At 38.7% G+C, this 27,961-nt stretch overlaps 1 protein-coding gene across 1 annotated transcript in view; it reads right to left on the bottom strand.

Annotated features, from left to right (window-relative positions):
- KITLG (KIT ligand) overlaps positions 1 to 27,961 on the bottom strand; it is an 82,286-nt gene that overhangs the window by 35,008 nt on the left and 19,317 nt on the right. The window contains exons 2-3 of the mRNA XM_021687513.2: positions 14,076 to 14,189; positions 2,216 to 2,278 (exon numbers count right to left, since the gene is read on the bottom strand). Coding sequence (XP_021543188.1) covers positions 2,216 to 2,278; positions 14,076 to 14,189 — 177 coding nt within the window. The remainder of the gene's footprint in view (positions 1 to 2,215; positions 2,279 to 14,075; positions 14,190 to 27,961) is intronic.

Here is a 27,961-nt window from a genome sequence, read left to right as displayed (position 1 = left end):
ACAAAGTTTCTCCAGTTGCGCCAGGACAGTATGCCAAGATCAAATAATAGTGGACTTTTCTCAATTACAGAAACATGAAAAAAAATGTGGCAATGAATCAGCCTTATTTTTACAAGTTTGGCTCTTGCTACCACCAGCCCATACTGAAATCTGTGATTTAGCACAATCTATGATTATACCAGCACAAAATAATCTATTTTGTTATTTTCAGTTTAACATTAAGAGCTGCATGATTTCTTTGAGTCAGTTTGGCAATCACACACCTAAATGCTTCTCCAGTCAGGGTCAGGGTACATCTTTATTACTTGAATGTTTCACTTAGAACACCTTCCTTTCGGGCGCCTGGGTGGCTCAGTCGGTTGTCTGCCTTCAGCTCAGGTCATGATCTCAGGGTCTTGGGATTGAGCCCCATATCTAGCTCCCTCCTCAGCAGAGAGTGTGCTTCTCCCTTTCTCACTCTCCCTCAAAAAAAAAAAAAATTAAAAAAAAAAAAAAAAAAAAAGACAAAAACCTTCCCTCGCTATTGTAATTATTTAGATACTCACATTCTGTAACCCAAGGTTAAATGTCAGATGACCTAAGGTTTCTTTTTAAGACTGTCACTTTTTAGTTGTATAACCTTGGGTAAATACTTGTAAACCTCAGTTTGTGTCATTTGTAAAACAGAAATCACACAAATCACAGTAGCTATCTTGCCTTCCTGGAAGGGTTTTTCTTTTTTTTTTTTTTTCTTTTTATTTATTTATTTGAGAGAGAGAATGAGATAGAGCACGAGAGGGGGGAGGGTCAGAGGGAGAAGCAGACTCCTCGCCGAGCAGGGAGCCCGATGCGGGACTCGATCCCGGGACTCCAAGATCATGACCTGAGCCGAAGGCAGTCGCCTAACCAACTGAGCCACCCAGGCGTCCCTGGAAGGGTTTTTCTAATCATCCAAGGAAATAAATATGTGAAATCATTTTGAAAATTAAAAAAAAAAAAAAAGCATTATATAAAGGCCCAATCATCCCCCCCACACCTAGGTATTATTAAAGTCTTTTGCACATAAGGCTACGTGATGTGTTTGTTTCTTAAAGTATCTGGTAAGGTGCTGGCTCCGTATTTTTTCCTAAACAAATACTGTACTTGTTCCCTGAGTAATTGAATGATTAATTAACTTCCAGTCTGCTATGATTTTACATTCCTATTTCCAGAGAACTCCCCCTAATTCAATGGGACAGACACTGACCTAGATTTGAGGATATCTGGTTCAACACGAAGAGAAATGTTCTAAGGAACTTTAGATAGTTCATGCTAACTAAAATGCTTACTTTCCTAATGAAAAGAAATAGGCCTTTGACATTCTCTTGAAATGATAACGTTAGAGTCAGTCTTTGAAAGACTTTTTAAGCACAAGCACTTAGCGACGTGTTAACACACTGAAACTGGTAATAATTTTGATTGACTAACCCACAAAAAGTACTCAAAGCCTAAGACAGCTTACACAAAGTGGATCTGTAATCAGTACTTCATAAATCATGGAAAGATGTCTACTTGCGGAGTCACCCAAATGATTTTAAATTAACTCAAGGAACACAATACAGCAGTTAAAATGAATCAACATGGATCAGCACATGTCAAATGTGTGTTACAAAACATAAGCAAGGTGCAAAGTGGTATATACAGTATAATGCTATTAAGTCTGCAAAAAATACAGTAACTTATGTGTTAGTACAGATTTGCAGTAAATGGAAAAGAGCAGGTGGCGTTACTAAGGGTTGTTGCACTGGACACAACCCCATGTAAGTTTCTCAGAATCTTTTGACTAATAAATTCTGAGATAAAATACATGGTGGTCTCAAATTAAATAGGAAAGAGACTTATAAAGGACCTTTTCAGAATAAGCAAAAAATGTGCCCAATTTTACACTCAAGCATTTTTTAGGAGGAAGCTAAAGGAAAGAGAAATCTGTGGCTAGCTCTAAGGAAGATGATCTTTTTCACTTTAGAATTAACAGGTCTAGGACACGTGCTGAAATGCTTACCCTTAAGTAAAGTTTAGCAGTCACTTGAGGATAAAACAAAAACAAAACCATCCAAGTTGAATTCCAAGGATACTTTCTTCAAATACTGACAATTAGCTAACTCCTAAATGGCTGGTAATTTCCTGTCTCAATAGAATGATCCCATCTCTTTTGTCAGCTACTAAAAAGGAACTCAGAAATGTACAGTTTACTTACCAAAACATCCATCCCGGGGACATATTTGAGGGCTATCTTATAGTCTTTTGGAAGATTTGCCACCTACAGAGACCAAAAAAAGAAGAAAAAAAAGGGAAAAAAAATCCATGAGAAAATTCACACATAGCAATTAATCATATTATTTTTAGTGGGAAAAAATACATACAAACCTGTTATATTGTTTTTAAGTTACCATTGCATTTCAATATTTACATAGTGATTTTCCATTCTTGATTTCCTTTTGTAATCAAAAGCACTCTCCAAAAATATAGTAAGTCTTTTAGACTCCACATTCAGTAATGAGTATAAGTATAATCCAGTGAGTTTTGGAAACATCTAAATTTCAATTTCTATCTGTGGTCTTGGAATCCCTTCCAGGACCGTTTTCGTACTGTTTCACCAAAGAATCAGTAATACAATGTTCTGTTTTGGTTTTTTTTAGTCAATCGTTCTCAAAATGATGTGTCAACATCACCAGGGAACTGCTAAAAATGTAAATTCTCAGGCCACATCAACCCTACTGAATCTTACTTAAGTCCTCCAGGTGATTTTGATGCAAGTTTGAGAACTTGTTGATCCTAGAAAAAAATGTCAGTGAAACTCAAAAGAACGCTACTACTTATGAAATGCAAATGTTTCTAATTAAATAATTTGTAGAGATTCAGTTCTGTGAGATAACCTAATCTGCTTACATAGGCCTGAACATTGGAAATGTGTCGAATGTCTGCCTAGCTTCTTTTAAAGGCTTTTAAAAAATATCTAACTCATCTCCATCAGTCACTGTGGCACGTGTTGAACAAACACCTGATTGGAACCAAATCAAATTCTGTACTTTGGTTTCTTTCTCTCATCTATAAAATGGAGATGAAGGTACCCATGTCAAATAGCCAATTTATGAACTGTGATAACTGAATGTGCCAAACACATCATAAACAATCCATATTCTATATTGAGGGATATATTGGCAACTGACTTCCCAGGTATGGATCCTGGGGTTCTAGGTTCTTATCAGAGTTCTAGGTTCTAGATTTCTAGAGTTCTAGGTTCTCTTATCTCCTTTCCTACATACAGCACCAGCTCTGTCATACCACCATGATTACAATTTCCAGCTAAATACAGCCAACAACTGATTTAGACCATGAGTCTTAAGACAATATACGGTGTAAAAAAGTGGTTTTGCACTATTACATCTTCAGTAGGTCTACCTTACTTTTGCAGATTTTCCCCTTCATCCTTTCTCTGAAATCTTTGCTCTTCCCCATATTAAGGTAGGATCTTGCTCATGTTTGCTGGACTAGGTCACCTCTGACAAGTCTCCCATAACACAATCTGTAGGTTTCTTCCTGGCCATGCCAAAAGCTTCTAGAATCTGAGAACAATTTGGTGAGAAAGGAATATAGGCAAAGGCCTAAGTGAGTCAGAAGGGAGCCAAGGTAGGAACTGATCCCTCTAATGGTACCACCTCACACTCATCTCAGTCTCGAGGCTGATATTTTCTCAGTATGTGCCAGGTACTGTGCTCAATCAGGGCTTATGTTGCAGGATCACATCCAATCTTCTGATCCCTGTGACATATTATCTCTATTGAACAGACAAAGAGCTTGAGGCTCAAAGAGGTCAAGTAACTAGACCAAGGTCACACAGTTATTGGGTGTCAAGTATGGACTAAAACTCAGCTCTCTGACAGTCAAGCCTCCCTCGCCACTGTGGTTCTACTACACATTTCATCCACCCTCTGCACATCTGTCCTGGGTACTTCCTTCCTCTCGGTCAAATTTCCCACCAGGCTTCTAAAATTTCTTTTGTCTTTGGATCTTCATGCCCATTTTTGAAGAGCAAAATGACCCATTTTATGTAAGCTCTGCTGGCAAAGACACAGCTGACACTTTTGCAGGTAGAAACACTGGAATTAGACTGAACAGCAACATTTTACTATGTTATGAACCAACCATGTCAATTAAAGCCATTCCAGATGGAGAAACATGACAAGAAGTGGCAGGTGTTCTGAACACAACCTGCTTGACATTCTAGCCCCTCCTTAAGAATAATTCACATTATCTGTATCTATCTACCTATATAAAATTGACAGAACTAGTATTCAGAAAGCTTAGGACCGGAGTATATACATAAACCTAATGAGCGGAAAAAAATGTAAGGGATATGGCCAATTCCATTTTATTAGTAATTTATATATAAGAATCAGTTGAAAGAAGTCAAAGAAACCTTACTGAAACACACTGAAATCTCCATACCTTACTACTTGGGGGCGGTCTATAGTAATAATTTCTGTCTTAAACTGATTTACAGAGATTTAATTTCCGATGGGATGAAAATTCTATTTTTGAAAAATGCTTTGCGATTTATAACAAGTTTTCATATACAGCCTTTGCCATGATCTCATGAGATATATACTATTAAGCCTGTTTTATAGATGAAGACATGGAGGCTCCGGGGGGCTAACTGGTATCTCCAGGTAGCAGGCATCAGGAGTTCTTGATGGAGGGAGGATACAAACCCAGCCCTCCATGCTTTGCTCAGCACCATCCTCTCCAGAGCAGTCTCCCTTTATTACTCTCTTGGCTGACATTGGTTCTTTTCCAATTACATTTGGAAGAGAACTTGGGAAGTCAAGGTGTAGATTTTTATGGTTGCTTCATGAATTATTATATGACTTTCTAAGCACTTGGGGGTGTGTTGAAGAGCACTCAGAGAACACAGATATTTTTGCGATAAAGTCAGCTTCTTTGATATACATTGATCGGAAAGTCTGACAGTGCAGAGGGAGGGAGCCTCTGGCCTGGGATTCAGAAGATGTTAGTCTGACGGAGGAGTCATAGCACAGGGGTTCTGGGGACACACTGTTGGATCCAGGGCTCCTGCGTGTTAACTCAGATCTTGGGCAAGTTACTTAATCTGCTTTAATTTCGATATGGGTAAAAGGGGAATCATAACAAAAATCTAGCTAGTGAATTTCTAAAGACTAAATAAGGACTAAATAACTCATTTGAAATACCTAGTGCTTAAGCATGGTATGTACACAAAGATGAGTTTCTATTAATTGCAAGAGAGGGGACGTTCTGGATGGAGGAGGGGTCATATGCAAAGAAAAGGAAACGGGAAAGCACAGGTGTGTTCGGGAGACCACGGACAGATAAATCAGGCTCCAGCAGGTCAGAGAAAGGAAATATGCCAAGAAAGCCACATTAGAGAAGGACTTTACTGTTGGGCTAAGGAGGCCCAATGGGAGGCAGTGATGTCCAGTAGGACATGCTCTACCACCGAACCCTACAAGCAAGTCACTTCTGCCTCATTTCCTCTCCACAGAACTTCTACCACTTGTCTGCAAAATAAAGGGTACCAGGTAATTACTAAAAATGTAGTCAGATCTAAGTTTCTCATGGAAGTAGTGGGGTGCTACACCGGGCGTCCAAGCAAGGAGGGATCAGGATAGTAAATTCAGGAAGACAGGTTTGGAAGGTATGGATTGGACCAAGGATAGAACGGAGACCAGGAAAAGTTTAGAAGACCACTAGAAAAGTCCTGAATGTGTATTAAATATTTATATAGAGATTGGAAGATGAAAAAACCAGAAATGAGGTTTAGATTCCAGGGAAGTAGCCTGATGATAGGGTTAAATGGATGAGTAATCAAAACTATAGATTTTGAAAACAAATCAATTCTAGTAAAATAAGTCCAGGACAAAAAAAAAAAAAAACAAAAAAACAAAAAAAAAATAACCCCAAAAAACAAAAAACAAAATGGAACTTAATTGATGGAGAATTTTACCCAAAGCCAAATTATCCTAATGAGCTTTTGTGGTTTGACGTTTGAACATGTCAATACTATGCCAGATTGTAAAATGCATAAAACTGCAAAAACAAGTCACTTTATGATGGGCTCGCTCTACTAGATGGGCCCCATTAGGTGTCTTTAGGATTGACCATACTCAGTGACACTGGGAAACACAAAAACAAAACCAAACGCATAAGGGAACATCATGAGAAAACGCTGAAAACTCAGCCAAGAAAAAGTCTTTTTACGCCAACAAGCACTGGCTGCATACCAGGTCCTAAAGGTATTTGGACTCAGAAGAAAAAAGAACTCAAAGTTAGAATGCTTAATGTCCTCTCTAGATCACTAATCTAAAATCTTTGGATCTCATGATTCAAATGTCATCGAGGTCTCTAAAGCTCATGAAATTAGTGGCTTCTTGGACATCTTTGCTGAAACACTTCCTTGTCTCAGTTGTTTCTCCCTGGTGCAAGGTTAAGAATCAAAATGCAGTAGTAGTAACTCCTGATTCCTTCGGTACTGTACATGAAATGTTGTGCGTAAGTGAACGTCTCTGGAGAAAGAGTTCACAGTTTCCAGAGTCTCATCAGACCCAGAGAAGTTTAAGAATCACTGCTACAGAGGGGGGGGGAAATCTATGCTTATATTTAAATATCCCAACTCACTCATGTATAGCAGCTTAGTATAATGCTGGTTTTCAGAAATAACACAGGAGAAAGCTTTTTGCTTTTTTATTTTTCCTTATAAGTCATCCCCTGTTAATACTAACAACTAAACCCACCAGGACAACTGTGTTTAGTTTTCAAAGGTATTTGTTTTTTGATAATAACTCAGAGATTAAAAAAAAAAATAAGAAGATGACAACTTTACAAGACTTTTCTGAGTCCTCTTTTCTCAGTGAAAAATACCTATATAGTTAGAGGACTCATCTCCCTCCAAAAAATAATAAAAAATAAAAAATAAATTTTAAAAGAGAGATTAAAAGAAGATCTACAATAGGACCACTTCTTAATCATAAGGTGACTACTACCTAGGAAATAAAATTCAAGAGGTTACAATGATAATTCTTAAACTGCAGTTGACATTTAAATCTTAAATTAAGACATTGTAAATTATGAACTAGGTTCGTGTGTTCCAGAGACAGGTAGTTATGGGTTTGAACTTCTCCACTCAGTGTTCTATTTCCAGGTAAGGATGGTCAAGTTAGTTATCACTAGGTCTCAGCTTCCTAATCAATAAACTGGGGGTAAAAATAATTACCTCCTAGGTTTGTAATGATTAAAGGACAGCATCCAAATAAAATGTTTTGCATGGTTGCTGGATACTCACACAATAACTTGCTTTAAGAAGTCAAGGAACAAGAGCTATAGTACCTAAGTGGTTCATTCTATAAAGGAAGAATGATATTTTTCTTCACAATAAGACTGCCACATTTGGTAATATAGCAGGGCATTTGTCAGTTTTTACAAATATTCTTTCCAATACACTTCTGTCCTTTCTTTGAATACTGCTAGTCCAAAATTTAGTTTTAAATAGAAGAGGAAATTTCTACCGGCTGCAGGAGAAGAAATTAAAATGCTAAGTGTAGCAAACTAATAAAAATAAACTTTAAAAATTATCCAGCTGTCAAACCATTGTTCTTCAAAGGTCCAAAATAGAAAAAGGAAAACCCAACCCCAAAAGACTGTAGGAGATCTCTGCTTTCATTTATTTATTTTATTTATTTATTTTTTTGAGAGAGAAAGAGAGAGAGGAGGCGGGCGGGGGGGGGGGGGGGGGGGAGGGTGCAGAGGGAGAGAGAATCTTAAGCAGGTTCTATTCTATGCTCAGCCTAGAGCCTGACACAGGGCTCAATCTCAAGACCCTGAGATCATGACCTGAACCAAAATCAAGAGTTGGATGTTTAACCAACTGAGCCACCCAGGCGCCCCCATGAGATCTCTGCTTTTATTTTATTTTTTATTTTTAAAGATATATTGAGAGAGAGAAAACACGAGTGGGTAAGTGGGAGAGGGGGGAGAGAGAGAATCTGTCAAGGGCAGAGCCAGATGTAAGGACTCGATCTCATGACCTTGAGATCATTACCTGAGCTGAAATCAAAAGTAGGAGGCTTAATTGACTGAGCCACCCAGGTGCCTCTGAGATCTCTGCTTTTATTTTTTTTACTAAAAGATGTTTTAAAATTTTTATTTATTTATTTGAGAGAGAGAGAGAGAGAGAGCATGAGCAAGGAGGAGAGGCAGAGGGAGAAGCAGACTCCCCACTGAGCAGGAAGCCTGACACAGGGTCCTGGGATCATGACCTGAGCCACTTAACCAACTGAGCCACCCAGGCACCCCAGAGATTTCTGCTTTTAAAGAGAAGATATACTTAGAAAAGCTCAGAATTCATCTAGAAATGGAAAGACTCAGAGACTCCAAAACTTTATTTTAATGCAGTAGTAATTCTATTTGAAAAACATTGTACTTGAAGAGGAATAAAAATCAGGATTATTCAAAACTGTCCAAAGTGAAATCTATCTGAGATATTTTTATAAACTCCCATTATGTTACACTCTAAGAGTCATGTTTTAAAATAAGTGCCTATCATAAGACTAGAAAAACCATGAATTCCTGAGTTTTAATTCTATTCTGATTTGTAGACTGACCTGGGAAAGACAGAGTAATTTCGCCTTTATAAGATGGGGCTGGGAAGCAACCTGCCTTGAACATTTTGAGGAAGACAAATAATTACTCAGTAGGTATTTTAAAACAAAAAGGTTTTTAAAAAGCAACATAGTCACATTTAAATTCCCCCAAATGAAAGAAAACTATGATCACAAATGAAGGGAACAGTACGAAGAACAAAAGAGGAAACCAATTTGAACTATTTCAATATTTGGATGCCTCCTTCTAGAACACAACTGTTAAAAGCTGCAGCCTAATTGTCCCAGAGATACAAGTGTTTAAAGTTTGTTTCATCCTCTTCCCATATACTTGACCCTTTCCTTAGGTAGGTCTGAGTTTGTCATTTAAAACAAGTCTTGCAACATTTTTTAGAAATAAAGCAAAATGTTCTGTAAATAGATGAACTATTCTGCTGAGCAAACATGCCAGAAGGATTTCAAATGAAAACCATGGGGACTATAGGGGCAGCACAAAGTGTCCAAGATTAAAAAAAAAAAAAAAAAATGACAGTAAGGTCATAGATCATGTGCTTCTGTGACATGAGAACCATCCCAAGGAAACAGACTTCAGATCAGTGGGCACAGTACCAGCTGCACCTCATGCGGAGGAGGAACCAGTAGAGACTGCAAAGAAATGATTTCAGTCAAGGAGATTACTGGGATCACAAGGTAAGAAAAGTGGTACTGTCAACTTACTTTTTTTCTCTCCAATCGAATGTACCAAGCTTGTGCCAGTAAAGCAAATCCCTCTTGTTCTACGTAACCTCCTTGAGGCAGGGCATTACTGAATTATTCTAACAGGTACAACCTGACACAGTATCATTATGGAATTGCCCCACTGTACTTCAGAGAGAGGCCGTGATTCTCTGTATCTATATAACTCTGAAGTCCCTCACGTTGCTGTCTGAATTAGTCAAATTAATGAGTTTTAGGCTAAGGATAAGAACACATAAGAATCACTGCTACATGATTCCCCAAGTCCCCAAGAATTGGGACTAAATTAGGATCAAGACACTTTGGTCTCCAAATTTTGACTGAACAGACCATCTAGAGCAGTAGTTCTTAAATCTCCTTTCAGAAATTTCTTTAAAATGAGATGCCCGGAGCCCTTCTTCAGACCTATCATTGTATCCTTTTCTTAGAGTGCAGTCCAGACACCTGTAATTTTAATAAGCACCACAGGAGATCATGATGTTTACCAGAGGGGGGGAAATCTATGCTTATATTTAAATATCCCAACTCACTCATGTATAGCAGCTTAGTATAATGCTGGTTTTCAGAAATAACACAGGAGAAAGCTTTTTGCTTTTTTATTTTTCCTTATAAGTCATCCCCTGTTAATACTAACAACTAAACCCACCAGGACAACTGTGTTTAGTTTTCAAAGGTATTTGTTTTTTGATAATAACTCAGAGATTAAAAAAAAAATAAGTTCTTTTTTGTTGTTGTTGTTCTTTTATTTTTTTTCCCCAAAAATGAAAAAACCCCAACATTAGAAGTATGATCGCCTAAGCAGTTCTGGCACTTCCATGCAAATCCCTATCACCTACGATGCTAGTTGGAAACACCCCATCCTCACAAGCTGAGACTCAGTATTTCCGCAGTGGGAGCCCTGGCAGCGGTACTTTTCATAAGTATCCTAAAACGTGGTAATTGAATGATCCTCAAATGATATCCTACAAATGCTGGTTTATAGCAGTGATTTCCAACATTTTTTCAGCTCGATTCTTTCTTCCACATCAAGTCTTATTTGGACAGCCAGATACACAAATGAAGGCAGAGTGGCTGTGTGGACGCTAGGAGCCAGTTTGAAAACCACTGTTGTAGAAGACACAGTGCTGGTAACGGCACCCAGAGCTGGGCTTCACCATTCCTGCGTCTCAGTTTCCTTATTTATTTATTTATTTATTTTTTTTTTAAAGATTTTTGTCAGAGAGAGAGAGAGAGAGTGCAAGAGCAAGTGAGCACAAACAGGGGGAGCAGCAGGCAGAGGGAAAAGCAAGCTCCCCGCTGAGCAAGGAGCCTGATGCGGGACTCGATCCCAGGACCCTGGGATCATGACCTGAGCCGAAGGCAGAGGTTTAACTGACTGAGCCACCCAGGCGTCCCTCAGTCTCTAAATTCCCTTTCAGCTCCAGTATCCTCTGATCCCACAATCACTACTACCACTTCTAATAGCTAATATTCAGCAGGCACTTGCTGTGTTCCTAACACTGTTCTACTGATTCAATCCTTATAATCACTCTATGAAGTACTATTAATCTTAATACTGATAAGGAAACTGAGGCCCAAAGAAGTTATAGGACAATAACTGTGATAAAAATAAATTTACATATACATTCTCTTATTTAATCTATAAGATATAACTGAGAAGTAGAAACAGATTTAGAAAGGTAGTTATTTAAGGTCAAAAAGCTGGGATTTAAATGCAGGTCTACCAAATTCCAAAATCCATTCCTTAACCAATGTATTAGCACAGGTTGGTCCTACATGAAATCTTTTAAATGGCATCCATGTATGTGGTTACTGTGGTATTAATGATATGCATTCATATTTTTATGGAGATAATTTATCTCCCAAACTAGATCATGAACATTTTGAGGTCAGGGATTATTCTTCTATTTCCTACTCTATGAAATATGGGTTGTGAATTATGTAGGTCTTTATTCAGTTAGAAGTAATCTGAGTCCTATCTTTTTTGGGGGCGGGGGAGAGAGAAAGACAAGGGGGGAGGCATAGAGAGAGGGAGAGAGACTCTTAAGCAGGATCCACACCCAGTGTAGAGCCCAACATGGGACTCGATCTCACAACCCTGAGATCAAGACCTGAGTCGAAAACAAGAGTCGGACACCTAACTCAGTCACCCCTGAGTCCTATTTTTTACTAACTTCATTTTTTTTTCAATAATCCAAATTAAACACACTAATTTCACTAGATCAACTCTTGAAATTAAAAAATTTCCCTGAGTCATTTGCTGGAAGGGAGAAAAAAACCCTCTTTTTTCAGTCTAATGATTTTACATTTGCTTTCTTGGGGTGAGGATTTATCTTTTAGTGTCAATATTAATAAATATCTCTTTTCCAGGCTCTTCTTTCTCAGTGATGCTTCTTGCCATTTTTCATTGTATCAGCAGATAGGTACCAGGCTGAAAATAAACAGATGGTCAAAGACAAGGATGGAAACTCTTGGAAGGTGCTTGTAATACCTACTTACACCACTTGAAAAGACAGGTTCGATATTTCACAGGAAGTAATGCTCATTAAGTAGTTTTCCTTAAACACTTAGCAAGTAATAATGCATATAAGTAATTTTTCTTAAATACCATGTTAATTTTGGATATGCTTGGCCTGTGGCCAAATATACCATCATCTTCCAACTATGATTCATTGCCAATATATTTGATATTTGCTCCTTAGGACCACTGCAGATCTCCACTGATCATCCTCAGCTCCACAGTCAAGCCCCATGAGAGCTATAATTTCCCAGTTGTGAACTACTTTAAGCATCATATTTTTGAGACTCATGTTAATCTGACATCCATATAAATTTATGTAACATAGATAAAACTAGTCATAATAAGAATTGGGACTAAATTAGGATCAAGACACTTTGGTCTCCAAATTTTGACTGAACAGACCATCTAGAGCAGTAGTTCTTAAATCTCCTTTCAGAAATTTCTTTAAAATGAGATGCCCGGAGCCCTTCTTCAGACCTATCATTGTATCCTTTTCTTAGAGTGCAGTCCAGACACCTGTAATTTTAATAAGCACCACAGGAGATCATGATGTTTACCACAGTGAAGCACATTAGGTCTTCATTCACTGAACGAACATTTTTTTACCAATGAGTGCCTTTTACCAATATAAAATTTATAATATAGCATATATTTTCTTTTTAGTATAGTTTCTTGGGTCACAGATTAATAAGCAACTTGAGGAAGAGGTCTTTATGCTTTGAAAAAAACAAAACAAACAAAACAAAACAGGGGTGACTGGGTGGCTCAGTTGATTGAGCGTCTGACTCTTGGTTTCAGCTCAGGTCATGATCTCAGGTTTTGAGCCCCGCATCGGGCTCTGTGCTTAATGCAGAGTCTGCTTGAGATTCTCTGCCCCTCCCTCTGTCCCTCCCTGTGCTTGTGCTTTCTTCTTAAATAAATAAATAAAATCTTTGAAAAAAAACAAAAACTTTCCTTACCTCATCCTTAATACCTAGATGGGCACATAGCAGGCAAATGCCACATTGCTTTGATCACCAGCCCCTCAAATAAAACGTGTTGATGTATCTTCAGCTACTGCATCAGAGAATACTTTTTAAACCTGGACCCTGTAGACATCCTTCTAAGGAATCCACATAAACTGTGTGTGTGTGTGTGTGTGTTTGTGTGTATGTTGCTAACTGCATTGAGGCTAAGCCAGAAAGACTCTGACCATAGAATTAAACTTCTGTTTTGAAATTTGGCTATAAACCCCAAATAAAACATAAACCAGAAAATATATATCAAGAGTAGGGAAAACAAGTATCTCAACAAATATAATTTTCTTTCTTTTCTCCATTTCATGACCCTTATTTCTTCCCTATGCTCGGATCATCTGTTCTCTAGACAATTTTCAAATTACAGAATGCCACTTGGCAATTTTGAACCAGGCACTTACAAAAAATGCTTCTCAAAGTTTGCTCATCCTGAAGTCACACACTGTAGCTCAAATGGGCATGTAAAATCTCCCCTAGATCAGGAGAGCTGGGTAGAATGCATTCCAGATGCTGTATTATCTCTCTCTCCTTGGTATGCATTTTAAGAGAATCACGGCATGAAGCTAGCCATGACCAAGGGGCACTGGTGTAAAATGGCTTTTGCTGAGGGATGAGTTCCAATGTGACAAATGTGGGAGATGATTCTGTTCAACATTTGGGTAACAAATCACTTCTCCAGCTATGTTCCCACAGGGAGCACATACCCACCCACATGTGACGGGGTCTTCATGCTGTTGGAAACGGGAGAATGGCTATCTCAGGTTTTTTTGTTAGGCTTGTTAGAGAAGAGAAGGAAGGCATGGAGGGGAAAAAAGACACACTGAGAAACCCACTACAGAGATAATGGGGAACAAGCTAGTGCTACCACATCAGCACACAGAGAACTCTCCAGTGTCCTTCGCTGCCTGTGACCGAGACAAAAAAAATGAGCAAAGAAACAAAGTCACTGCAGTGATATTACCAATTTTACCAACAGATTCTCCTTCATCGTAATATCTCCCTACTTGCTCTCTATACACCCTTTAGAATAACTCATTGATTTCTTTCTTTGTCTTGGAAAAATACTAACTTGGGACAAGAAAAAAATGAAATCTTTTCAAAAAAACACAAGGGAAAAAAACCCCACAGCTATTGAAAGCATTCCTTACTTACCAATTTTGTAACGTCTTTCACATCATCAGTTACACGGTTCCTGCAGATCCCTTTAGTTTTGACCAGAGGATTAAATAGGAGTAGTTGAAGATAAATGCAAGTGATAATCCAAGTCTAAATGAAAACAGAAAAATTGCTGGTGATGACCAGTTAACATCTGCAATCACTCAAGCTCTTACATCTTATATCATAATGTGGAAAAGACAATCTACATTTAAAAAAAAATGCTACTGGCTTAAATACAATTCAATGTTGAGTAATTGAAGTATGCTCACCAAATTTTTAAAAAATTGTCCTTAAAATGTGGTTTGGGGTTTTCATTTCTATGCCATTACTGTTAACTTTTGTCAAAAGCATTCTAGAGCCAATTTCTTAATGGGAATTAGGAATGAACGTGCAGCAACACATAAAGGATCTACCACTTGAGGTGTTTTCTAAAAATTAGGAATGCATAAAATTCATACCTCAAGGCACCAAAAGAAACTTTCTCTACTTTAAGTGTAGACTGTTTGGCAAGTAGCAGCAAACCTGAGCAGTGCTTTAAATCCAATAGTGTAGGACAGTACACCAAAGTGAGGGAGAGAGATGTATTTTGAGGTCTAGCAGAGAATTTAACCTTTTATGAGACATCAAATGAACCAGTTTTTAATCACAGCTTTTTTTTTTTAAGATTTTATTTATTTGAGAGAGAGAGAATGAGAGAGAGCACATGAGAGGGGGGAGGGTCAGAGGGAGAAGCAGACTCCCTGCCGAGCAGGGAGCCCGATGCGGGACTCGATCCAGGGACTTCAGGATCATGACCTGAGCCGAAGGCAGTCGCTTAACCAACTGAGCCACCCAGGCGCCCCTGATCACAGCTTTTTAACCATTTGCTATGGAAGAACATTTCCTTAGTGAATAGGAAGAAATTCTTGAACCCTAGCGTGAGGTAATCACCTACACACATGTTCTTACACATACCTCTCCTTGAAAATAACACAACCATGTCTTATAGTTACTTTTATGCAGGACTTGTTTTTTCTTATTATATTATATTTGAGGTTTTTAAGAAATTGGGCATCCAATTCTCTTTTTTTTTAGTAACTTGAGAGCCCATAACACAGCACCTTGCATATTAAAAGTTCTTAATAAATATTCGCTGGATGAATCAGTGACGAAGGTAAAAATGGTCTAATGCTTCAAATTCAAATCCATTTTATTGAGCAGATATTATGAGATAGGGACTGTGACAGTCACTAGAGAAACAAAGGTGACGAAGGTGCCCTTGCAACTCAGAGGCAGGTACATAAATAAAATGCACACTCTGCGATAAATGCTTTGGGAACACAAAGGAGGAAGCAATTAATCAATTAACCTTAAGGAGGAGAACCCTTGGCAGGAAGACCATGCCAAGAAAAGCCAGAGAGAAAATGTGACTCTGGCTGGCTTTTGGAGGATAAGGAGGAGTTTGTAAGAGTTGACAAGGAAGGGATGAAAATTCCAGGAAAGACAAACAGCATGAGCAGAGGCATGGAGATGTGAAGATATTTTAAAATGTCAGAGCTCTTTTATGAGTTAACATTCATTTATGGCATCTTAAAATTACACAAAGTCCATCTGCGCATGGCTAGAAATCTTCCCTATTTATGTAGCTGCCATGTATTTAAAAAAAAAAAAAAAAAAACCGGGGCCCCCGGGGGGCCCCGTCATTGAGTGTCTGCCTTCGGCTCAGGTCATGATCCCAGGGACCTGGGATCAAGCCTGGAATTTGGCTCCCTGCTCAGCGAGGAGCCTGCTTCTCCCTCTCCCACTCCCTCTCCTTGTGTTCCCTCTCTCGCTGTGTCTCTCTCTGTCAAACAAATAAAATCTTTAAAAAAACAAAACAACAACAACAACAACAAAAAAACGGATTATTTTCCACTAATACCTGCATGCTAACTAGATATTATACTGGACCAAATGATGATTATCATTTACTGAAATTTCTGAGACTACAATGCTACTTACATAGACAATAGTGGCTTGTAAACAAAATTCAAACTTTTTTATTGTTTTACCAATGTGATCTTCTATTTTAGCAGTAATCCCGGTTTAAGTTTGGTTAAAGCTCCTTTCAGCACTGTGGGGTCACACTCTTCATAGCACTGTCTCCCTTGGACTTAAATGAAGACTAAATTGTGCAAATGATTTCTTGGAAGCAACCAGGATGTTCTTTGGTAGGTGGTAAATAAACTGTGGTATATTGGACAATGGAATATTATTCAGTAGTAAAAAGAAACCATCTATCAAGCCATGAAAAGACATGGAGGAAACTTCAATGTATATTATTAAATGAAAGAAGCCAATCCAAAAAGGCTACATACTCTACGATTCAACTATTATGACACACTGGAAAAGGTAGCAAAAAGATTAGTGGTTGCCAGAGGTTGTAGGGGAGGCATGAAAAGGTAGAATACAGGATTTTTAGGGCACTGAAAATACTCTGTATAATGGTAGGTATGTCATTGTACATTTGTCCAAACTCATAGAAGGTACAACACCAAGAGTAAACCCAGTGTAAACTATGGACTTTGGATGATTAAGATATATCTGTGTAGATTTATCAATTGTAACAAATATACCACCCTGTACACGTGTAGGGTCAGGAAGCATAGGGGAAATCTCTATACTTTCCTCTCAATTTTGCTGTGAACCTAAAACTGTTTAAAAAAAAAAAAAAGGCTTTAAAAAAAAGTCACGTTGGGGGCACCTGGGTGGCTCAGTCCATTAAGCATCTGCCTTCGGCTCAGGTCATGATCCTAGGGTCTTAGAATCGAGCCCCACGTTGGGCTCCCTGATCAGCAGGAGCCTGCTCCTCCCTCTCCTCCCACTCGTGCTCTCTGTCGCTATCTCGGTCTCTTTCTTTCTCTCAAATAAATAAATATTTTTTTAAAAAATCACTTTGATTGCTGTGGTGAGAACCAACTTTAGGGTAGCAATAGGTAGAAACAGACCAGTTAGGGGCTCTTGTTATAATCCAAGCAAGAAAGGGTTGTAGCAATGCACTGACCAGAAGTGGTTAGATTCTGTATCTCCTGTAGGCTCAGCCAATAAGATTTCCTGATAGTTGGAATGTGATTTCAAAGAGTCAAAGAGGACTCCAAGGATTTTGGCTTGAGCAAATGGAAGGATGGTGTTGCCATCAACTGATATAGGGAAGGCTCAGGGTAGAGAAGGCCTGGAGGGGAGATCAGGAGCTGAATTTTGAGTGTGCTAAATTTGAAATGTCTTTGAGATACCTTAGGGAGGATACTAGAGGTCATGATATTTGAATCTGGATTTAGAAGGGAAGTTTGGGCTAGATATATAAATGATAGCCTTTGATGTATAAATGGAATTTATTCATCATTCAAAAGAGTGGATGAACCCATCCAGGGAGTGAGGACAGACAGAAACAAGAACAAAGAATTGAGTCCTATGGTGCTCTAACTGGAAGAGGTCTGAGAGAAGATTTAGAACTCACAAAAGAGCTGGGGAGCTTGAGAGAGAAGCCAAAGGAGTAGGAGGAAGCTAAGTTTTAAAAAAAGAAAAATTACCTGGAGGAGGAGGTCAAACTATGTCAAATACTCGTAATAGGTCAAGTAAGAGGAGAACCGAGAACTGACCCCTGGACTTGGCAGGATACAGCTCACTGGTGACATTAATAAGAACATTTTTACTGAAGCAGTTATGGAAAAAGCCAGTCTGGAATGAGTTTAAGAGAACATAAGAGAGTAATTAGAAACCGTGAATGTAGACAGCTCTTTTAAAGAGTTGTCCTTCAAAGGAGAGCAAACAGACAAACGAATAAATAAATAAAAACAAAGTGGGGTAGCAACTGGCAGGGACTTGGGGCGAGGGGCGAGTTCTCTCTGTAAGCCGGTAGAAACATCAGGTTGTCCATATGCCTGTGTGGATGATGCAGCAGGTGGGTGTAACTGGCGACGTGGATTAGAAGAGAGGCAACTTCTTGAGCAACGTTCTTGAAAAGGCAAGAAGGGGTAAGATCCAGCTGTCAATCACAGGGCCTGGCTTTAAATAAGAGCATGTACAGTTCATCAGTGCTATCAGACAGGATGTTGAAAAATGTGAGTGCAGATGCTGGTGTTGTTTCAACAATACAGTGAATAATGGCTACCATTTACTGAACATTTATTATGTACCAAACATTTTGTATATCTTATCACAAACTTTAAGTTTCATATATCCCAATTTTATTTTTTTATTTAAAAATTTTTTTTAAGATTTTATTTATTTATTTGAGAGAGTGAGAGAGAGAGAGAGAGATCATGAGCAGGTGGAAGGGTAGAGGGAGAAGCAGACTCCCCTCTGAGCAGGGAGCCCAATGTGGGGCTCGATCCCAGGACCCCAGGATCATGACCTGAGCTGAAGGCAGATGCTTAACCCACTGAGCCACCTAGGTGGCCTTTTCTAAAAAAAAAAAAATTTTTAAAGATTTTATTCAAATATTGTCACTTTAAAGATGAAGAAATTGAGCTACAGAGAGATTTGGACTTCTAAGTGATAAAAAACAGATCGGTCCAATTCTAAATTCTGTCCTCTATCCCATACTGTCACAGCATTCCCACAAAGCAGTCAGATCACTGGTAAGGGCTCCAAATAGCATAGCTCCAAAACTTCAGTGATTTTTCAGATATCAAGCATATGGAGACAAGTATGTTCCATAATCCATGCCACAGAAGAATAGTCTACATTTTTCAGGATACCATAATTTTTAATATATGTTCTATCACAGTTTTAACAAATATTCTAATACAGACATCTATAATAATTGCAAAATAATCTCACCAGGGTAGCCTCCATATCCTTTTTTTGCATCAGTTATATACAAACACCTGTAAAGATAGGATTTTGCTCATTTTATAGGAATCTATTTGGCTAGGGCTAAAATTAAATCTGTTAATACAGTCACACATCTCTGACAAACTACTTCTTGAAGCACTTCATTTAAAGCTGTTACATAAACTTGTAATTTATTTTTGTATATACTTAGCTAGTAGTATGGGATATTCGCCTTTTGTAACAACAATTCACTCTGGCATAACTAAACATTAGAACAGAGGAGGAGTCATGGGAGTAATGTCCCTCATCAGTATTCACGTGAAAGGAGAGGGCTGAAATGCAGAGCTTACTTCTTTATATAGAAAAGTAATTTTTCAGTATTAGTCTATATAGATTATAGACATTTTTCTAATATATAGTACACACATTTTCTTTATTTCTTAAACAGTGGGTAGAAGTATTAAACCTTACTTTTTTTGATGATTCAGGTTCATGAAATAAAAGACTACGTGAAATAAGCCAGACATAGACAGATATTGTATGATCTCACTTACATGTAGAATCTAAAAAAAAAAAAAAAAAAAAAAAAAGAAAGAAAGGGAAAGGAGAAAGAAAATTAAAGAAGAGAAGAGAAAAGAAAAGAAAAAGTCAAATTCATGGTAACAGGGTAGAATAGAGCGGGGGTTACGAGAGGCTGGGGAAGACCTAGATCAAAGGGTACAAACTTTCAGTTATAAGATGAATAAGTTCTGTGGACTTAATGTACAACACAGGGACTATAGTTAATAAGACTATATGATATACTTGAAGTTTGCTGAGAGTAGATCTCAAGTGTTCTCACCACACACAGAAGAAAAGGGTAACTATGAGGTGATAGTTGGATTGTAGTCAGTTTGTGATGTATACTTATATCAAACATCACACTGTATACCTTGAATATATATGATTTTTGTCATTCATACCTCAATAAAGGTGGGTAGGGGGAGAAAGCATTTCACGTATGTAGTTGTGACCGCCTTTCTCTAAGTAGCTCCAAAGTACAGTATTTGTTTGAGAGAGTGTTTTTCAAATTTTATTTTTTGTTGGTTTCTCACTTTACCTGTTTCTCCCAGGCTGTCAGGTCAATATTTGCAACATATTTTACTGCTAGTATGCCTATTTCTAGCCTCCTGTAGTCTCAATAGCAACAAACAACACATGGCCCATGGAGGGTGGATTTGATAGGCAGAGTAATGGCATAAAGATGGCCAGACCCTAATTCTTGGAACTTGTGAATTTTTTCCTTGTATGGCAGAATGGACTCTACAGATGTGATTTAGCTCAGGACCTTGAGGTGGAGAGACTACCCTGGATTCCCTGGGTTCAAAAGAATCCTATGGCTCCTCACAAATAGAAACTTTTCTAGCTCTGGCTAGAGAAATGCAATAAGGGAAGAAGGGGTAAGATGTGACATGATAAGGACTTTACTTGCCATTGCTGGGAAGGGGCCAGGAGTCCAGGAATGCCAGTGGCTTCCAGAAGCTGAAAAAGTCAAGGACCAAAGTCTACCTTAGAGCCTTCAGGAAGGAACATAGTCCCACGGACCCCTTGATTTTAGCTCAGTAAGCCCACCAACTTTGGATTTCTGAATCCCCAAAACTGTAACCTAATAAATTTCTATTGTTTCATAAGTCACTAAGTTTGTGGTAATTTGTTACAGCAGCAATAGAAAACTAAGAGCTCAAGAAATTTTGAATGAATTAATGGATGAATGGCATAGTATTGTGATGTCCAAGCTTTCCTGGTAAGGAAAATAAATTGCCCCTGTCAGTATTCTGGGCCCCCAACCCCTGCTTTAAGCAAAGCAGCTTGGTTTTTTTCTGTTTTATTTGTTCATGCTTCTGGGTAAGATTTTATTTGAACAAAGGTTTCCATGGGCAAGAAAGAAAAAAAAAAACACATGCTTTTGAAAACCGGTGGTAGCAGAGAGCAGAACGTGGATCCCGGAAACCTCTTGAGCCCTTTACCGTGTGACCTCAAAGAAGCCAATTAGTCTTTCGAAGCATCTGTTTATCAGTGTAGAAGATGAGAATAAGAATAATTTTTGCCTTACCTACTTCATGGAGCAATGGTGAGGATCAAATGAAAACTTTTCAAACTACAGGTGCTGTGCAATTATTTGTTGTGTGGTTTATGGGTTTTGGATTGTCAAGGAAACCAGGGAAACAAGGACTTTTCAAACTGAATAGGGAAGAGGACTTTATAGAGTCAATCTTCCATGAACAAAGAGTATGACCTTTAGTATACGGATATTTTGACACTGATTTTGGATTCAGAAACTTTTTTCAATTTATTTCTTTGTTCTCAACTGTGTTTAGAGTAGTGTCAGTTAACAAATGACTTCCAGTTAAGTTAGGTATTTCTGTGTAGCACCAAAATACTTATCTTTGTTTTCTCTCTCTTCCTCTTTCTCTAATTTCTGGAAACTCCAACAAGGGTATACAGGTGCCTAAATGTGGGGGGGTGTGCTCGCACACACACCCTATCGGAGATAGAATGCTGAAGCAAAATGTCCCTGTGTTTGTGACTTCTGCTCTAAAATGTATCTTTTCAGTTTGGGCAATCATCTCACTTTTTTTTTCCCCCTAACATTCTCTGCTCCTGCCTATGACATTTTTCTTTGGCTACTTTGTTTTAGCATAGTACAACTTTTCTCTCTAGGTCACGCTCATTGTGTGATAACCTCTCATTTCATGATAACCTTTCATTGCACAGACACACTGAACTAATCTTATTGTCGGCAGTTCTAGATGTTTTTATTTAGAGGCATGCGTCAAAAGTGTCCCCCACATACTCCCCACATCACACACAATTCCAATAACCCTTTCACTGCTAAAAATTGCCTTTACATTATTTACATGATGAAAAAAAAAAAAGACTAAGAAATGTGGTTGTGTTGTTAGACTAAGCCACATGACAGAAACAGTTTTGGCAGAGGGAAGAAAAGTGACAAACATTCATACTCCATTATGAATGACAGATACAGCAGATCTTTTTCTGGGAGGTTTTAACGGTGGCAGATAGTACTGAAAAGATACTTTGAAGAAGATGGGGGAAAGCTATAGGAAGATGAGGCTGGAGACCCTGAAAGGCAAAGGTCTTACCGGTGGCTCATGTTTGTTGAGAACCAGTGTCGGCAGACCCCGGTGGGAAATTCACCCAATCATCAATTCTTGCTGAACCTAAGAACCTTCCTTACAATAAAAAGCCACATGCCAGGAAAAGGAGCTTCAAAGTCCCTCTAAAGCAAACTATTTACTTGATCTGAACATGTGTGTGTTATCACAGAAGTTGCTTTGCACACTTCTTTCCTTTAGTACAAACGGACATGCAGGTAGCCCAAGTACATCAGGGTTACAAATGCTGTTTGAGAAATCAGAAAATTCCAAGCTTCTAAACTTGGAGGAAAACAACAACAATGACAAAAACCAAACTTTTCTCTCTGTGAACTTGAGAAGCGATTTTAAAAATATGCATTGCCAGGGCCCACATTACACACTTCCCAAAGTTGGAAAGGTAGTGGAGTGTCTGTGTAGCTTGTTTTCTTTATGCACAGACCTACAGAGTGGTATTAGGTCTGCCCCGAACAAAACAGCAGCTGCTGCCAAAAACAACATTCATCTTCGCTTTAATCTTGAATGCCAGCTAGCAAAGCAAGCAGTTAGTTCCCTTGTAGCCCAAATGTGCTCTGGAAGCAGGCCAACTGGCTTCGCTACCCAGAACCAGGAAAGCAAGTTACCAAGATATAGGTATAGTAATTAGTCTTGAGTTCAGGTCTTTTGAGGTCATATGAACAACATCCTTCAAAAATAACCTTAATGTAAACCAACAACAGATTCTGGTTTAGGGAAGAACCATTTAATTCTACGTGACTTCTTCCTTCAGATGTTTAATTTTTAAAAAATATACCGTTACACATTATAGAGAAAATACCTAATCATCCCTACACAGGCTCAAATTCTTCTCTAGTGGTTGTCCAATAAGCTCGAAGGGGCAAAGGAAACATGTAATAGTAAAGTTGAGAAAAAAAAAATCTGCTACCAGGAGATTGTTAACAGGATAGCTAAGTGAAACTCAAACCAGCTTCTTCGAGTCCAAACTGGTGCACTAAAATCTTGTGAAGATACACGTCCACATCTCTCCATGTAGATCCTTTTGTGAGATGAAATGAAAATATCCTAAAATATGGATGATCACTAAAATCTGTGGTGAATATGCTCTACTAACGAAAACTGAACAACCTAGAAATAAATTGTTTAATATAAAAAGATAGGCAACAGCTTTAATGTAAACAGTAAATTCAAGAATTTCAATGGGAAAAAAATGAGAAAAATTACCCTTGATGGTCAGTCCTTACTCTAAATGTAAATGCTATTTAAAGGGAAAATGACTCACATACACTGACATCTAACTAAGGGCCACACATAGGAGGAGCAGTTTGCAGATATTATTACATGTAACCTTCCCACCAACCAGAGTTTGCAGGTGAGTAAGACATGCTTCAGTGGGTTTAAACCAAGACCTATACTATATATTAGGAAGAAAAATACCAGGCCAGTCAGATAATAAAACTGACTTCATTTATATTTAATGAACTATTCAATTTTATTTAAAATACCTATGCAGTGGATGGCATATAGGTCCATTTGGCTGAATCAGTTTTTGATTGAAGTCACAGTGTCAAATTATTACTAGGCTGGGTAAACAAGTAGTACAGGTAAATCAAGCTATACTTCACTATAGCTTTTTAAAAATTTTCATAGCTAGAGGGAGGGGAAAAACAAACAAAATAAAGTATAAGTTGTTCCTTCTGGTAAAAACAAAATTGAGTACTTTTCAGACTTCTAAGAAGAGCTACCTATACATTTAACAAACATTTATGGAACACCTGATAAGTATGTAAGTGTGTAAGATAAAGACAAAGATATTGATTTTGGCCTCTGGAAGCTCAAACTACTAGGGAACACAGCAGGGAGACAGGCAGAGAGGGGAGGGTCCCAGGAGGGACAGCTAAACCTGACTTTGGGAAAGGGGAACTGAAGGAAGGGCTCGGAGAGAGCTCCTGGGAGAGGACCTATTCTTCAAACGTGAAGTTAACCCGATCAAAGAGAGCAGGGGTGAAGACCCCTGACAGAGGAAAGAGCAGGTGCCCACAGAAGTGAGAAAACAAGGCATTTTCATAGAACTTCACATTGATGATATGACTGGAAAATGAGTTTCAAGGAATAAACAATAAAATAGACGTAGCTAGAGAGACAGGCAGAGGTCCTCCCAATTCTGCTAATTGATTTGGATTTTATCTTAGAGACATGGGGTGCTCTGGAAGGACTTTAAGCAGAGGAGTATCAAGATCAGATTTATTTTTGAAAGGCTTATCAAGCATCAGCATGAAGGATAGACTGGGGGGCGTGGGGGTCACTGAAGTCATCAACTGAGGCAGAGGCAGTGGGAGTGGAGGGAAATGGATAAGTTCAAGAGGATATGGAAGTAGACTGGGACATGGGTGACTGACAAAGTGTGTGGGGTAAAAAGGGGAGGAATCACAAATGACCTCAAGTTCCAGTTTAGGTGACTAGGTAAGAAGTAGTGCTTTTCACTGAGCCAGGATATATAAGAGAAGTGGCAGCTGGAGATTGGAAATTATCACCCAAAACCCTGCAGGACAGATACCACATCTAAGGAGGAAGAAGAACTATCTGCATAGATGCGACAATGAGAAGCCAAGCACAGGAGAGGCAAATCAGTTGACTGTGGGACCTGCAGCCACTGTAAAAAGAAAGCACAAAAGGGCAAGTATGAGCAACAAAACAAGCACTAAAAGATGTCAGCCTTGGGGTGCCTGGGTGGCTCAGTCGGTTAAGCGTCTGCCTTCAGCTCAGTTCATGATCCCAGGGTCCTGGGATCAAGTCCCACATTGGGCTCCTTGCTCAGTGGGGAGCCTGCTTTCTACCCACGCCTCCCCCCCCCCCCGACCTGCCGCTCCCCCTGCACTCCCCCTGCTTGTGCTCTCTCTCTGACAAATAAATAAATAAAATCTTAAAAAAAAATAAAAATAAAGATGTCAACCTGACGGTTGCCGAAAAACACCTCATGGAGTTGACACTGACAAGGATCATTTCTGTGGGACTGATAGAATTGGAATCCATCCACCGTGGGTTCACAGGGATAAATGAGTGTGGGGAATCTCAGGGATATACCAGGAAAGCTTGAAAAGGAAGGAGAGCAGGTAATTTGGAAAGGCTAGAGTATTAACTTTGGTCTTAGTAGAAAAGAAGGCAGCTCAAGAACAGTGGAGCTATCGTGATAAGCTCAGCCTTCCTCTTTCTTAAATGGTCTGTGCCTGGGAACAACTCACCTGTGGCTACTGAAAGCCAGGTGAGCTCAGAGGCTTCACCACTGTGTGAAAACCCATGCAACGAACTACACCTCAGGCTAGAATCTAGGGCCTAGGTGTTCAAGTTTTGTTATTCCTATTTTGTGAGACACTTACATGACAGAAGAAGTATTTACGCCAGCAGCAGACCTTATTTCATTAGAAACAAGGGTAATATAGGTCATTAGCTCTTCAAAAATATAGCAGTTCTATAAAAACACAGGGAGAGACTTCCCCTGAACAGTATAATCCACTGTATTCTAGGGAGATACTGATGACTAATTCTAATCAATTTTATGAGGAGGATATGTACCAAACCAAACTACTCTGGAAAATTGGTGGGTGCTAGTTTGATGTTGAACCTAGATTTACATATTTGTTGCCAATTCTCTTTGCGAGCAAATATATTTTCAAGGAAATAGGAGATAGGCCCCCAAAATTGGCCAAAGTATAGAAACATAGCAAAAAAAAAAAAAAAAAATCATGACAGTTCTGAAATGCACCTTTAGTACTCCACAGGCCCTTGTTCTTTTTGGATGGCGTTGTTCACTATTATGTCAGTTAGTTGCTCTTAAAATTAAACCACAATATGCACTCTTGAGCGTTGTAGCTTTCCAAAAAAAAAAAAAAAGGGTATAAAAACAAATTCTAATTTATACTCTTTCAACTACATGACTCACTTCTGAAAGTGTAATCTCAAGTAAATCAAAAAGCTCTGCAATTTTTCAAAATCTGCAATATCTTGTGCATTCCGAACAACTGAGAGATGGAAAAATGAATGTAGGTTCCAGTTGCTATCTGATCCCATGTACTGAATCTGGACTGAAGGACTGAAGTTCCTAGAACTTCTTGTGTTTTTTGTTCTCCTATGGTTGCAATTAAATGTACTCAGATGTCTTGTCAGATCAGCTACCAGGAGTCTGACAAGTTTGGTTTCTCAGGGCCTTTTAAGTTTTAAGAAAACTTAATCTGAGGAAGCAAGCTCAGGAAATCGCCAGAGTTTTTTTCCCCACCTAGGCTTTTTTTTACTACATTAACATAAACTAAATCTTCGTACTCTGCTTCCAAACAGCATCAGAACCAGTGGGGGTTAAAGGCATGAGCTAAAGCACACTCACAATCTTGATCATTTTCTACATCACATCAGATGGCAAGCCTGATTTGCAAAGGTCATGGCCTAAGCATTCATGATTACTCAGTGTGTGCTGGACACACCAACTGCCTTTGGTTAAGTTGAATAAACTGTTGAAATGTTCCCCCCCTTTCACTCAAAGTGCTCTAACTGAAACAGGGAGTCAGCTGTCTTTCCTTTAGATGAAAGTGTGTAATCATCTGGGGGTGTTTACTGAGTTTGTAGATTCCTGAGCATCATACAGAATCTAAATTTCTGTACATCTCAGGAATGTACACTTTTAACAAGCCCTCCATGTGATTTTTAGGTATCCTCTAAAGTCTGAAACAAGCTATTTTAGGCTGTCCTAGCTCGGGGGTACTGTATCATTAGGGAAAACAGAAAGGTCTAAAAAGGTATACAAAGTTGCATTTGGTTCAAGGGCTACATATTAGAAGCTCCTGATTTAGATCAACTTGAAAGAAGAAAAGTGAAATGTAATGAACAGTGTAGGAGTAGTGAGTGTAGAGGATACTGTGGATTGGCTCTTTCAAATTCCACTCCAGCCCCCTCCTAGCATATTCTCCACTTCTTCTCCTTTGCAATTAGCTACAGTTGCAGAGGTGACTCGGCCAATCAGGTACAACCCTGCAAGACTGATATGGGAAGGATATTTCTGAGAAAAGAGCTGGATGCTGGGCATGCATTTTGCTCACTCGGATAGTAGTGGGAGCAAAGAGTCCCTTCAGTCAGGAGCAGTAACAGCTTCCTGTACTAGCTGTAACAGTTTTAAAGGAAGCAGTGGACTTAACTGGGTTCTAGGTGACCAAAGGATTCTGGAAGCTCAGCCTCCTCTTCTGGCCCCTCCAGTGGTTTTATAAGCCATCAAATACATTTCATTATATCTCCCCTTCTGTTTAGCTAGAATGGATTATACCACATGTACCTAAACCCTAAGTAATACTAGGAGAAAAGAACCCAAGTTATTAAGCAATTATTTCTCATAAAGCTTAGTCTAAACTTTCCTTAGGAATTTTGCATTAGCGTTCCAAAATTCAAATTGTAAGATAAGCATCATTTTAAACTTAAAAAAAAAAAAGCAATTTTTTGATTGGCAATCCATGAGAATGTTAATGTAATTCTGCTACCTAAAGCACAACAAAGCATTTATCCTTGACATGCCCAGGACATGTTCCTTTGGTAACAAGACAATTCCAACTGAAAGTTCATTGTTGTTGGAGCTGATGTTTAGAGCAGAAGAACATCAGCAAAGACATGGATTCTAATCCTAATTCCATCACTGACATGCTGTAACCTCTGTGAGCCTCAGTCTTCTCTTAGGGATAGCATTTCTTTGGGTTTTTGAAACGATTAAATAAGACAGTGTTATGTAAAGCACCCACAAGATGCCTGGTACTGACAGATTGTGACATGACTGCCATAGTTATTTAATCATTATTACTAATCTTTTAGATGCTGAAGTCAAAAACTAAAAGTTGTATTAATAGTGAAGGTCACATTCCATGTATGTTCTGCTCCCTGTAGATTAAAGATCAGCACAGG

The sequence above is a fragment of the Neomonachus schauinslandi genome, chromosome 5, assembly GCF_002201575.2.
Source record: "Neomonachus schauinslandi chromosome 5, ASM220157v2, whole genome shotgun sequence".
In the NCBI taxonomy this organism is placed as follows: domain Eukaryota; kingdom Metazoa; phylum Chordata; class Mammalia; order Carnivora; family Phocidae; genus Neomonachus; species Neomonachus schauinslandi.
This window is presented reverse-complemented; position numbering and strand designations above follow the sequence as displayed.